At 35.3% G+C, this 14,230-nt stretch overlaps 1 protein-coding gene across 2 annotated transcripts; it reads left to right on the forward strand.

Moving 5' to 3' along the window:
• The first annotated feature begins 1,208 nt into the window (after positions 1 to 1,208).
• On the forward strand, positions 1,209 to 7,069 carry LOC103411591 (ATP-dependent DNA helicase 2 subunit KU80). 2 transcript variants are annotated; one of them, XM_070824697.1, is made up of 13 exons: positions 1,209 to 1,430; positions 1,739 to 1,831; positions 2,347 to 2,398; positions 2,552 to 2,683; positions 3,152 to 3,555; positions 4,192 to 4,478; positions 4,593 to 4,788; positions 4,892 to 5,098; positions 5,415 to 5,582; positions 5,671 to 5,967; positions 6,434 to 6,564; positions 6,696 to 6,806; positions 6,937 to 7,069. In XM_070824697.1, the coding sequence occupies exons 1-12, from the start codon at positions 1,416 to 1,418 to the stop codon at positions 6,766 to 6,768; spliced, it is 2,055 nt and encodes a 684-aa protein (XP_070680798.1). In that variant the 5' UTR covers positions 1,209 to 1,415; the 3' UTR covers positions 6,769 to 6,806; positions 6,937 to 7,069. The 2 variants fall into 2 exon arrangements, with proteins under 2 accessions (XP_070680798.1, XP_028961478.2); XM_029105645.2 differs by having other exon boundaries at positions 6,696 to 7,069.
• The last annotated feature ends 7,161 nt before the right edge of the window (positions 7,070 to 14,230 follow it).

The following is a 14,230-nucleotide window of genomic DNA, read 5'->3' on the forward strand; positions in this document are numbered from 1 at the left end:
TAGGTATGGTTAACCGTTTATAAACGGTTATGGGTAAATAACCGCGGTTACCCGCCCGCCATAACTGTTGCCCATCCCTACTCAGCACCATCCACAAGTTGCACGAACACTCGGTTATCAATGTGCTACCATTTTGCAATCTCACTCGTCTAATTCAGCAGTCTTCACCATCCCACATTGATATCAATCACTTGCATTCATGCTCACATTTGTCTCAATGTGAGTTCCATACTAAATCCCATATTAATCATTCACGTGCACACACTAATAATGTTACGACACTCATTTTTTCAATCATGGCATCGAGGGTTTTTGTTCTAAATTCCGGGTTACGGGTTACACCTACCCCTAAAATGGCACTTTTATATTCCACTCGAACATAGTCATCTCTCTTGTCCATTATCCACAGGCGTGAACTTGTCCGGCTTGGTTGACTTAATCTGCAAAATGTGTTCTTAGAATTGAGTTTTGCTGATTTAAGCTGGCATCCTTGGCAAACATGTTTGAAGTGCTTTTACCACTTGGAGAAGTACCTCCAAAGCAGCTTCTCTGTTGACCGGCTTCTTCCTACCCCCATTGTAGTTCCTGTAATTGGTCAGACATTTGATACTATGATTTAGTAATATTTTTCTCCATGCGTAAGTTAAAGGTCTCCTTCAAGGTATTCAGGCTTTTTACCACTGCACCCACTCATCAAACCCAAATAAATTACACACAAATTAATTTAAACTGTATGATCCAAAAATTCAACTGGGGAAATAGATAAGATTGAGCTATGTAGCTCAAGTTGAAGATGGTTCCTCCTATCACTGTCAACTCTCTATCTCTCTCTCTCTCTCTCAATTAGATAGTTCTTCAGCCCGACTTCTAGTTTGGACCGTGTGCATTGCTATAGGCTTTTGTTAGGATTCAACTACCAAATCCTTATCTCAAAACCTGCAAGTAGAAACAACGGAGGAATGGCTATGGTGGAAGAGAAGCTGAGCTTCAAGGATATTTTTTTGTAATAATATTTTTAATTCAAAATGACCGTTGGCCACCCACTCAGCGTGAGCAACCGCTTATACAACTCAAACAACCATTAACTGCTAGGTGGCCTTCTTAACTAATTACTGAAAATAGTAACTAATTACTTAATTAACCCACTAATAGTGATTAAGTTAATCACTAATACAAGTCATATCATATGACCGATTTTGAAAATCATCGCAAATCTAAAGAGTTAAAAATGTAGTTAGCTGTTAGCCCAAGTTGATCGCGAAAGAGAAAGGGTTTGATTATAATAAACATATTATTGTGGGACGATCAAGTAAATTGGCTATTTTATAAACCCAAAGCGGGAAGAAGAAAGACACCACCTCAACCATTTGAAACAAAAACCCTTCTGCGACAAGCTTTACCAAAATCCCCCTCCAATGGCTCGAAACAAGGTAACAAAACCTCCTCAATTCTTCTTCGTTCTGAAAAAATTCTCCGACTAAAAAGCTACTGGCTTTGTTTCCACTCTCCAAATTCTCATTCCATTTTTCGTTTCGTTTTCTTCTTCTTGGGGTTCCATTTGATTTGGTCCCTTTTTTACACTCCAAAACTCGGAAAAAAACCCTCAATTTTCCAGTTTCATAGGATACCCAAGTTGTTAATTTCTGCATATGGATTAGGGTTTTGAGGATGCTTAAATTTGGGTAATTTTTGTCAGATTTTAATCTAACAGTTTTTATTTTTATGTATTTGGGGATAGGATGGTATGGTTTTGTTGATTGATGTTAGCCCGTCGATGCACAAAGCTCTTCCAGAGATCGAAAAAGTTTGCTCTATGCTAGTAGAGAAGAAGGTAAATGGTTAATTTTAATTGGTTTTAGAAATTTAGGAGGGTGTATTCAATTGAGAATGTGAGAGATTTTAATGGATTTATAAATCCATGGATTTTTATGGAGTTTAATTGATTTGTAGAGATTTCATATAAAATTTTGATTCAATTCCCTCGAAATCTCATGGGAAGAGGTGAGATTTGTGGATACTTAAAATACACTACGAAATCTCTCCAATTCCCTCTAATTCTTTAACTTTCTCAAATTCTTTAAAATCAATTTCTAATTGAATACACCTGGAATGTTATAAACTTCTTTAAAATCTTAATTGAATACACCTGGATTTCTAAGGATTTTAATAAACTATTTTGAAATTCTAATTGAATACACCTAGAATTTCAGATAATCACTTAAAATCCTAATTGAATACCCCTGGAATTATTAATTTCCTGAAACTCTCTCAGAATCCTAATTGAATACACCCCTCTTAGAGTATTGCTGCTTTTACAAAGTTGATCGAATTTTCTGTATTTGGCAGTTGATTTACAATAAATATGATGAAGTAGGAGTTGTATTGTTCGGAACCGAAGGTACCCTTTTGGCTTTCTAATAATTAGTTGCAGCAATTACATCATTGTGCTTAATTTTTCTGTGATCTCTGGTTGTTATTTGGCTCTAAATTTATCTTTTACAGTAACTATTCGAGTAGTATTACTTATTAGTGGTGCTGTTTCATCTCTCAGACACTGAAAACGAACTGACAACGGAAGTGGGTGGATACAAGCATGTAGTGGTTTTACAAAATATCAAAGTTGTTGATGGGCATCTTGTTGAAACTCTACAACAACTCCCACGAGGAACTCATGAGGGTGATTGTATCCTTTTAACTTCTAGTTTTTTTTGGTTGTTGGAAATGGCCTTAGTGTGTGAAACTTTAATAGCTGCGATTTCTTCTTGGCCTGAACCTTCTGCTGAAAATTTTGCCATTCTTACTTTTGTCCTGCTGTGATTCAAAAGATTTATAATTTTCTCATAATCTTTTTTTTCACATTCCTTCCATTTGCACTTTCTTTTCTCTAGTTGAATTTTTTCGATAAGAGTTTTGCTGAAGAACCTTTTACATACTTGCACACTAATTATATTCTGTCAGAAAGCATACATTTTCAGGATACATTCTCTCTTTAGTTTGATGAATTTCTTGTCATTTTCATTCGAATCTAAAGGGAGATGCCTTTTAGTATAACTGTATAGTCTGTATAATGGCCTACTGAGAGATGGAAAGTTTGGAAGTGCTTAATTATGTGATCATTTTCACATCCCTGGTGCCTTGACTTTCTGGATAGTTCTTGATGCCATAATTGTTGGGTTGGATATGCTGATCAAGAAATATGGAGAAACATACAAAGGAAAGAAACGCCTTTGTCTGATTACAAATGCACAATTTCCTACTAAATTTCCGCAAGAGGGTACTAAAGAAGAACAAGTCACCACCATTGCCGGTCACATGAATAAACATGGTATGCGAATGGAAAGTATTGTTGTGAGAGGAAAACTTACTGGGGAAGCTGATAAAAACATAATGGATGAGAATGATCATCTATTGGGTATATTTTCAAGGAAAACGTGTGCAAAGTTGGTACATGTTGAGAGTCCAACTTCATTGCTAGGTGCTCTTAGAACTCGAAAAATATCTCCAGTTACAATATTCAGGGGTGATCTTGAGCTTAGCCCCAAAATGAAGATTAAGGTGAGACCTTTTATGTTTTATCAAAGTAATTCAATCAAGCCTTTTTATCCGTTGTGCATAATTATTGTCACACTGCTATTGTGCATGCCAATAAAGTTTTGTGACCTTCACACCTATGTAATTGCTTGAGTTAGAAGTGGATTGTTGAACCACTGTCTATGGCAGAACACTCAGACCTAAGTAGGCCTATGTGTTGGTCTACACAAGGGCCTAGTATCTGGTGGTGGAGCATGTTATATTCCATTGGCATGAGAGTCAATCTACTAGCTGGTACTCGTAAGCCTGTGCTTGGGTATCCTGTATTGCACATAAAAATGACAGCACCAAAATTTGAATGTTGAGCTTCAACGACTCATTTCACATGTTACATTGGGACTATGGGGACTTTTTGAGTATATGTTCTGGATGACAGAATTGAATGAACATATAACTGTAACTTTTCTCATCTTAAAGCTTGATGTTGATTCTTGCGTGTCTTAAGTTATCTGATTATATATTTCTTGTATGTTGGTTTTCAATTAATATCATATGGATCGGAGGATGGTGTATTATAAGTTTAGAATTTATTTTCCAAGAAATTATAATATGTTTGAGAATTTTTTTATGTGTATTGTTTACACATTTAATGGTAAACAGGTATGGGTTTACAAGAAAACATCGGAAGAGAAGTTTCCCACTCTGAAGAAATATTCTGAGAAAGCGCCTCCAACAGATAGATTTGCTACACATGAAGTCAAGGTGGACTTTGAGTATAAAAGTGTTGAAGATCCTAGTAAAGTTGTGCCTCCTGACCAGAGGATTAAGGGTTATCGTTATGGCCCTCAAGTTATTCCCATATCATCTGCTGAATGGGATGCTGTCAAGTTCAAGCCAGAAAAGAGTGTGAAACTTCTGGGATTTTCTGATGCTAAAAATATAATGCGGTAAACTTTTATCTGTTTTAATTTGTCCTTGAATATCAATTGAAATGACAATAGTTTTGATATTTTCTTTTCCATTTTTTTGGGGTTGGCCCTATGCATAAACATAAATCAAAGACATTATTACATGAAAGATGTCAATATTTTCATCCCTGAACCGGGTAATACGAGGGCCATTCTTGCTGTTTCTGCCCTAGCAAGAGCTATGAAAGATATGAATAAGGTGGCAATTATGCGCTGTGTTTGGAGACAAGGACAAGGAAATGTTGTTGTGGGGGTCTTAACACCTAATGTCTCGGACAATGACAATATCGTGAGTCTCAAGTCTCAGTATCCATTTTCACAGACTGCTTAAAATACCTTTTCGTTTCATGGTTTCCTATTAATTCTGAATGGTTAATTGTATTTATGGGCAGCCTGATTCATTTTACTTCAATGTACTCCCTTTTGCTGAGGATGTTAGGGAGTTTCAATTCCCATCTTTCAGTAACTTCCCGGAATCGTGGCAACCAAGTGAACAACAGCAAGAGGCTGCAGATGGCCTTGTCAAGATGCTTGACCTTGCACCACCTGGCAAAGAGGAGGCTCTGCTGCCTAGCTTAACCCCAAATCCTGTCCTTGAGGTACTTAGTAATGCAATTTTGTCCATTTCAGGTGCTCCTTTCCCTTTGTGGAAATTTTTGCAGAGCTTTAGGGGCTATACAGTATGATTTCTAAAAGGGAAATTGTTTAAAGATGATAATGTGTCTCGCGCACGCAAACGAGCACCGGCCACAATGGCTGGAAACTATGACCAATAGAGTCATGACTACTATTTTGCTTGATTAGTCCTCGCATGACTCTGCTTCACACTGATTTCGGGCTTCCTGGTGTTATTTCCCTTGTTATACCTTATGTTTTTTCAGATGAAACCATTGCAGATTTTGTCCTTTTTTTCAGCGCTTTTATCGTCACCTTGAGTTGAAGTCAAGGCAACCAGATGCAGTTGTACCTCCACTTGATGAAACTCTTAGGACGATTACTGAACCTGATAAAGAGCTTATTTCTCAAAACAAGTCTATTATTGATGTCTTTCATAGCCGGTTTGAACTCAAAGAGAACCCAAAGGTCATTACTCATTATCATCCAGTCACTTTATATATTTTTTTGGATATCCTACCACATAAATCAAGTTTTATGTGTAACTGGTTTGCAGCTGAAGAAATCAAGTAGGCGATTTTTGCGAGATAAACCATCTGGGTCAAAGGAGGGGGAGGATCATCTTAGCATTACCGATGGACCTAATAAGGTTGAGAAAATTGGGGACACTACTCCTGTCCAGGATTTTGAAGCTATGATCAGTCGTAGAGATAGCCCAAAATGGGTTGGTAAAGCAATTAAGGATATGAAAAATAAAATACACGACTTAGTAGAGGACTCTTATGAAGGGGATAATTATTCAAAGGCATTGGAATGTTTAATTGCCCTCCGCAAGGGTTGTATCCTAGAGCAGGTATGCCCCTTTCTCCCTCATACAAAGTGGAGCTCGTCTTATTTGTGCTGCCATGATTTCCCTCTTAACCTTTTTCTTGTGGAAAAGGACTTTTCTCTTCCCCTAAAAGAAAATAGTACGTGGTTACATCTCTTCATACCTATCTTATTGACAATAACGAGTCACAGATTGATGCATGTACTTCTGAGTAAAGGAAGACATGTTAAATTGTGATTTACCCCACCTCAGCTTGTAAGGAGGAATGGCTCCTAATGCTCAAGGAGTCACTAGTCAGACACATATTTCACAATGGATGTCAATACATAGAGGCAAACCTTCCAGAGTTCTTTCACTTTATAAGGCCAATTGAAACTAATGTTGTTTCAAATTTACGCCAATTGTCTAGTTAGTTTTGTTTTACTGGTTTAACAATTGTGGTTATACCTGACAATTGCATATTTAACTTCCGAAAGTTTGTCCTATGCAGGAACCAAAAGAGTTCAACGATTTCCTGTGCAATCTATGTAAATTCTGCGAGGAGAAAGCCCTTGGCAGTTTCTGTGGATTTCTTGCATCCAAGGAGCTCACGTTGATTCCCAAGAGAGAAGCTATAGACAGGTTACAAATTCCTATGCTCTTTCCAGTTCTTCGCAGTGCATGGTTTCAAGTTAGTTAACAGTTTTTGTATCGTTTCCGTTACTTTTTTAGCCACTAATTTGATCTTTGTTTCTACACGTTTCACAAAACAGTGAAGTTACGGATGACGAAGCTAAAAGTTTTCTGGTCAAATCAGAGCCAAAATTGGAAGCAATGATTGAGTGATGTAATTGGTGTCTTGTGCTGTATTTGAGATATTTGATAAGAAATACATAAATGAACATAAACCCTATATCCCTAATTTTTTTTTTTTTTTTGGTAAACTGGAAATGCAATATCCGGGCAAAGATACCAAAAGATTACAAGAAGGCTAACAACGAGGCAAACAAGCACAAACACCAGCTACAGAGACAGTAGTGCAAGAAGGTAGAGAGAAAATCATGACACAAAGGGATTGATCTGTAAAATAACTTGCAATACAAAGTTTGGCTGCCTATTAAGTTTCATACCCTTTTCTTGTTCTGCATATCTCATTTGTTTTTGTTCCTTGATTCTCTTTTAATTTATTGAATTTGAAGACTATAAATAAAAAGAGTGAAAATCGTTTTCCTTCTTTAATTTATAAACCCGATGGAATCACAACTCATTAATCATAACTTTCCTCTTTTCTTTAAAGGGGAAAATTGGTACTTAAAGAAAATTTCATCCTTAGAGAATCGTTTCTTTCGCCTAAACTAGAAATTAGGCCCGTGCGTTGCCACGGGAACCAGCTGTTTCATACGTAAATTGAATAAAACACATTTAAGTTGAATAAATTGAAGACAATTATGCACAAACAGAGTGATGCATGACATGGTTTTTTGTCCTAGTCATAATTAGACTAATGTGATTTATGACCTAGAGACTAATGTGCTTTTTCACATGTTTTTTTCTCAAAAAATTTATAGAAATATGAGAATGGTCATCACAAATTTCAAAACCGTCATTAACCGAAATTAAAAGGAAATTGACACCATGAGTGCTTGCAAGATGAAAGAAGGGAAACAAAAAGGAAATGGTGTATTTGAACAAACTGATGACAATTTGAAACTTTAATTATGAAAATGCATCATTTTCATGTGTTAAATGAATGAGTTATTTTAGGATTACAATGGCAAGCTTTTCGGATTTCGAACTTGTGAAAAATGGTACTGAGAGTGATAAAACTCATGTTTTGACGTGAGTCATGGGAATGCATGGTTATGCAGCCCCAGAGTATGTGATGAGTGGTGTGTGCGTGCGTGTGTGTTCTGTAATCATCAAACGCTGCATCAATAATTGAGATTGAATAGAATGGGGTGTCATTGTTGTGCTCAACTTGGACACCAGTATATACATGCTTTGACAGTTGGTACGTACATATTTCCAAAGATATAAGCAAGTTTATTGGAATATACATACATACATATATATATATATATATATATATATACGGTGGTTACTACATAAGAAAACAATTCCATCATTTTCAGATCTTATATGTATATATAAGCATTTGTTAAACTTGAGAGATATGCAAAAGTTTTGATAATGTTAAACCAATGAGACCTTAAATAGATATTCCATAGATAGAACAATTACCATATCTGCTTACAACATTACTATCCATAAGCCAAATTATTCATATGTGAACATAGGCATCTGTAAAGTTTGAAAAACATTGGCTTGTTCACGACTTATAATCAAATACTGCACGAAAGTAGTAAGAAATGTAAATCTAGACTAACAACATGCCTGAGTTGTCTTCTAGACGAACCTCAATTAAATGACAGAAGCAATATTTAGCAAATAGTAATTGTATAGCTTCAGTCTTATGACAATGCAATCATGTTGATCTCTAATTGAAGGTCTAATAGCCATGGATCTTTGCAAATATACAATTATACACCATCAGAAAAGAACATGACAGGTTGTTCAAACTGGAAACAGCAAAAAAATCAAGGAATGCATAACTAAGGATTGTCGAATGGCACAACATTTAACAACCACCATTCATGGTTTTATAAAATTGGGTATATACTAAGTTGGAATCACTACAGCAAACAGGAAAAAAGAACAGAGAAAGCAGCATTTTCTCGTATTTTTGAATCAATTCTAAACCCTGAAATCGTTGCGCCTAGACCTTTTTTTCACACCTCAGTCGTTGCTGTATCCCTACATCTATGAATCCAATTTCATTGAAGAAACAATGCAGAGGAGAGAATTGAAAAAGAAGTATGTCCCCATGATTAGTTTTCTCGTTTATTCTTGACAAACTAATCACATATTTAAAATCTCAAGTACAAAAGCTTTACAAAGGTAATAAAAAATTGGTGTACAATTAATTAGGCTTTGAATATGTAATCAATGTGCAGAATCGTATACCTAAAGATGGCAATGAAGCGTATTGTTCCTCCCAGAATCAAGGTTGCTGAAATTTCGAAAGAAAGTAAATCCGTTAGGAAATCCAACAAATTGGAGGACCAAATCTCATTAAATTTGAGTTAAATGAGCTAACGTACACCAATTAATGAGATAGCTAACAGATTTCAAACAAATGAAATGTAATGGTTGAAACAGAGCCACAGTGAAAAGAACAGCACTGGAGCAACCAAAAATGTTTCAAACCAAAGGTTCATCCATATTCATTTTTTACACCTTAATTCACACAACCTGACTTTCAAACCAACCTAAGCACAGATTCAAACCATTATGCAAAAAAATCAACCAATGCAAACCATTAAGCACATATTCAAACCTGAGTTTCAAACCAAATTTTTTAGTGTTAGCTAACAATAAACATAAAATTACATATTCAACTTGATTCGACAGTTTTTAAAGATTGAAAAACTGAACCAACAGACATTTGTTTGAATATGAAACTCATTGTGGTTACCGACACAACAACTACAGTTTGATGCTGCTTCCATTTGTATTTGACTGTGAGAGAGGAGGATTTCTACAGAGAAACTTGTTTGAGAGGAAGGAGATTGATCAGGTTTTTTTCATTGTTAACATCACCAATTATTGTGTGAAGCTTAGTCACCTAACTTCTCCTTATATAAGTCCATATATATATCAGAATGATGTTTTCAGATAACCTACCAGGCATGATACAGACCTAGAGGTTATGGATGCACTGTTTAGTTTAGCGATTCGAACAAAACACATCTTCAACATAAGAAAGCGTAGACCAAATCCAAAATCCCATTAAAAATAACAGCAAAAAATTGGAATAATATTATTCAATTCTAAAAACAAAAGCCAAAATAGTAGGCATTAATTAAACAGAATTTAAATTTGTATAAGTTCAAGAATTTAAAAGCTCGAATACGCCATGTCTTGGAAAAAACTACAACCAAGAAACCGGCAATCTTGGCCTATTAGATACTCTCAAAAACAAAAATAAGAAAGACCAAAAGTAAAAAGGAGTTCAAATATTTAGAATAGGCAGGTGAAACGTCTAGATGCACATGGCTGTTACCATCAAAAATTTGCCAATCCAAAAAACATATTAAGGCCAGTCATGCAGGTGTAGAGTACAAATTTTAAGGGTATCACTTCTACTGAAATAACTTGTAGATACGATGAGAAAATAAATCATGGTAACTCGCAATGAGAAAACAAACCAGACGATTAGAATAAATCTATAAGTTAAAAAATGGTTAAAGCAACGAAATATACCTATCACCCTGGTGGCTGTAAGCTACAACACCTAAGTTCCACGATGTAACCGTGTGTACAGCTGTGTAACTCGTGGTACCAAAAGGGCTGAGAAGGTTCAGAGATCTGATCAGAGAACCAAAACCAAAATCACCTATTTACCCAAGTTTCTGAAAATTCCAAAGAAACTAAATCATTTAGCAATTCAGACAAACCGGAGGACCAAATACCATTAAATTGCGAGTTAAATGAGCAAAGGCACACCATTAAATGAGAAATGTAAAACATTTTGAATAAAAGAAATAGAAGAACGATCACAGTAAGAGCTCCAAGAGGACATTTTAGAGACGAAATGAGCTCAAAAGTTCAGAACACGCAGGTCAAATACCTTTAGTAAAATGCAATGATTTACCAATCTCACCACGACAAAGGAACAGGCAACACCAATTTGAGAAATAGGAACTTCTGGATTGAATCCAAAATCACCTGGTCAATGAATTTAATAAGCTTAGTGATTAGGTTGCTGAAAGATAATTGAAATTATAAAGCAACGAAAAATGGGGTAAAATTATACACATGGAAAGACAGTGAACCCCAAACCCTTATTTTCAAACTCAAAATATTAGCCGTTTTCATCATGCGAACACATGAAAAGGCAAAGTTGCTGATAATGTTTACAACGACAAAGACATCACAACTTGGTGTTGTCACGCAAAACACATGCAAAAGTCAATACATTTGGTTGTTTTTATTAAAGAACCAGGCTCAACTTAAGACATGACGATTGCACATTCCACCATAACGACCACATATAAATATACCTCAAAAACCAAACGGCAAGTGCTCTGTCCAACGATCCAAGTTCCTGAAAATCGCAAACACAGCAAAGCCATTAACACTAACTCACAGAACAGCAGTGAAAATAACAGCTGAGAAACAACAATGAAAATCTATTTGTGCCAATCAAACACTGCTGGAAGAGGGATCATAGCCACTAACTCAACCATTTTCTCGTGCAAACAAAATTGTCATCTGCATCCACTTTAAAACCATGTTTTTTCAACGATATAATCATACAAAACAGAAAGACTCAATCCATTGTTAACATCACCAACCATAATTCCCCACCAAAAAGAACACAGGTCCATACATTTGTCAGGAAATGATCACAATCGCTGCAAACCACAGATTACGCAACCGTAACACAACCAGATGAAACCATAATCAATTTTTTTCTGATAACAAAATTATGGCTCCCCCTCAATTTAAAACCGCATGTACAAACCTCTGCTCTAATTTGTACATCACACACAACATAGACGTTTTAAAACAAAAAATTACAATCATAAAACAACCAACAGACTGATAGCATAAAAATCTCAACCATGCACCATCATCTGTGAACGAAAAAAAATCAGAAGCATCATGTATTTTAGAGGAATAGATAACTGAGTATTTAATTCACACGGCCACCACCACAACAAAAAACAATAAGGCATGAACAAAAAAGGGGAAACAAATAATAGGGTAATGAACAAAAAGGCGCAAAATGCATACAGTTTGATTTCGGCAGAGAAGCTATAACACTGAAAGACCAACACAACAGGAAGAAAAAGAGACATGAAGAGGAAGTGGTATTATCAGATGGTGAAGAAAGCAGCACAAAATATCTGTTTTTCTGTCCTAATTTAATAATTTAAAAACAAATCTTGCACCCCCAACTAAAAGTTGAAGAACCGAACCAGAACCAAACAGAAAACAAAGCAGGAATAAAAAACAGGTTTCTAAGCAGGTTCAAACCAGAAACAGTGAAATAAGGGAAAATTCGGTTCAAAAGGGACATTTAGCTTTGAAAGGAATTGAAGCTGCCAGCTGGGAGAAATAACCGAAATTAAAAGGAAACTGACACCATGAGTGCTTGCAAGATGAAAGAAGGGAAACAAAAAGGAAATGGTGCATTTGAACAGAATGATGACAATTTGAAACTTTAATTATGAAAATGCACAATTTTCATGTGTGTTAAATGAATGAGTCATTTTAGGATTTCAATGGCAAGCTTTTCGGATTTTGAACTTGCGAAAAATGGTCCTGAGGGTGATAAAGCTCATGTTTTGACGTGAGTCATGGGTACCTATGGTTATGCAGCCCCAGAGTATGTGATGAGGGGTGTGTGCGTGCATGTGTGTTCTGTAACCATCAGTTTATCATGTACCAATATAGCACACTCCAATTGAACCTATGCAATTCAAAGTAGCACATCTCTAATTCAATATATCCAATTCAATAAACCACATATCCAAATTCCAATTCAATAACCCACATATCCAAATCAATTCAAACTAAATGGCTAATAGTCAATCACATATCCAATTCAAACTACATGGCTAATATTCAATTAGATGTCCAATCTTTTAGCACATTTATAAAACAGGTTTAGAACACTATAAACTCTACTGAGCAGCACAACCTAAACATCAAAATCCAACAGAAAGACAAAGCAGCATACCAGTTCTCTATCTTGTATGCTCTTTTCAGGTGGATTTTCTGAACTTGTTTGAAAACTTGTCCTAGCTGCTCTGTTGCATCCTGCAAATTTGTTATCTCAAGCTAATAAGCAACACTCTAATTCTTTTTTAGCCAAAACTAAATCGAACTTTGTCAATATCATAAAAACTAAAAAAAATAGAAAAAAAAAAAAGGCAGGTAGCAACAAAAGTAACAGATAACCAACAACGCAAAATAGTTGATACATTGAAAACTAAATGTCTAAACTGATTATATAACTTCAATAAACACCGGTGTTTTTTGAAAGCGAAGAAGAGCGAAATCAGACAATGATATAAACCGTCTGATCAGAGAGACAAAATATGCATGATATGAAAAAGAGAATTTAAATGTAGAAAGTATCTGTAAATCAAAAACTCCAAAAAGAAAAACAATAAATAAAAAAATGAGGTGCATCAAGAAAAGAAACCTTACCAAGCTGAAAGCCCTAATGACTAATCTAAATTTGAGAACACTAAGCCAGAAGACAAAGTACCACAGATTTCTTACGAAATTACTTTTTGGTGGAGGCTATATATATAAGTGATAATTTCAGTAAGCTGTTGCTGAACCTCTATTCATCAAAACATAACAAAGTACATAGAAAAAGCATCGTTAAATCTTCCTAACTATAAAGTACCTGAAATTTTTTTCCACTCACACCAGGGACACCACAAAGTAAAGGAACTAATAGGCCAACTAATTGGTTAATGCACACACAATAAAATGTGGTCAATTATGGCAATCTCATTCATTTCATTGCTATCATATAAAAAATATTAGTCCATTCTTTGATCATGTTTGTTAATTCTTTTCAAACTTTTGTAAAATAAGAAAGTTAAAGGAAACATGTAGTGGTAAATATTTAGTGGTGGAATTTGTAAGAAAAGAAGACTGGCTAATTGGCAATTGCATCAGCTTGGATGCTGATTCGATTACTTAGTCTCGAGGGGAATTTAAATACCTTTCTAGTTTCCACAACTTTTCTTTTTGCAAAGGACAATAATGGAAGGCTTTCACTTTATCTTATGGTGTAGCCGAGGACCTGGGAGTTTTATTCGTGGAAAGGGTTTCAAGTTCGACAAAATTGTTACTATTAAGTTAAACCAAAGTTGGGAAAGATACACCCAATTGACAAAAACCAGTAATAAACATCATCATGAAGCAATTTGTATAAACTTTACATTCGTCACTCAAACAATGAAAGATAATAAAAAAACAACAATACCTTTTATTCCATTATATATACATGTACATACAAACAAAGATGCATACATACATATGTACAAACACAGCATATACATACACATTTACATATAGCTATACAGATACCCATACATATATTTAGATATATATTTAGGTATATATTGATACATATAGTTGCACATGCATCTGTACAGAAACATACAACAAATTTAGATGACGACAATCAAAGCAACAACACAAAAAAACCAAAAGCAAA

Source organism: Malus domestica, chromosome 07 (genome assembly GCF_042453785.1).
Source record: "Malus domestica chromosome 07, GDT2T_hap1".
Classification (NCBI taxonomy): domain Eukaryota; kingdom Viridiplantae; phylum Streptophyta; class Magnoliopsida; order Rosales; family Rosaceae; genus Malus; species Malus domestica.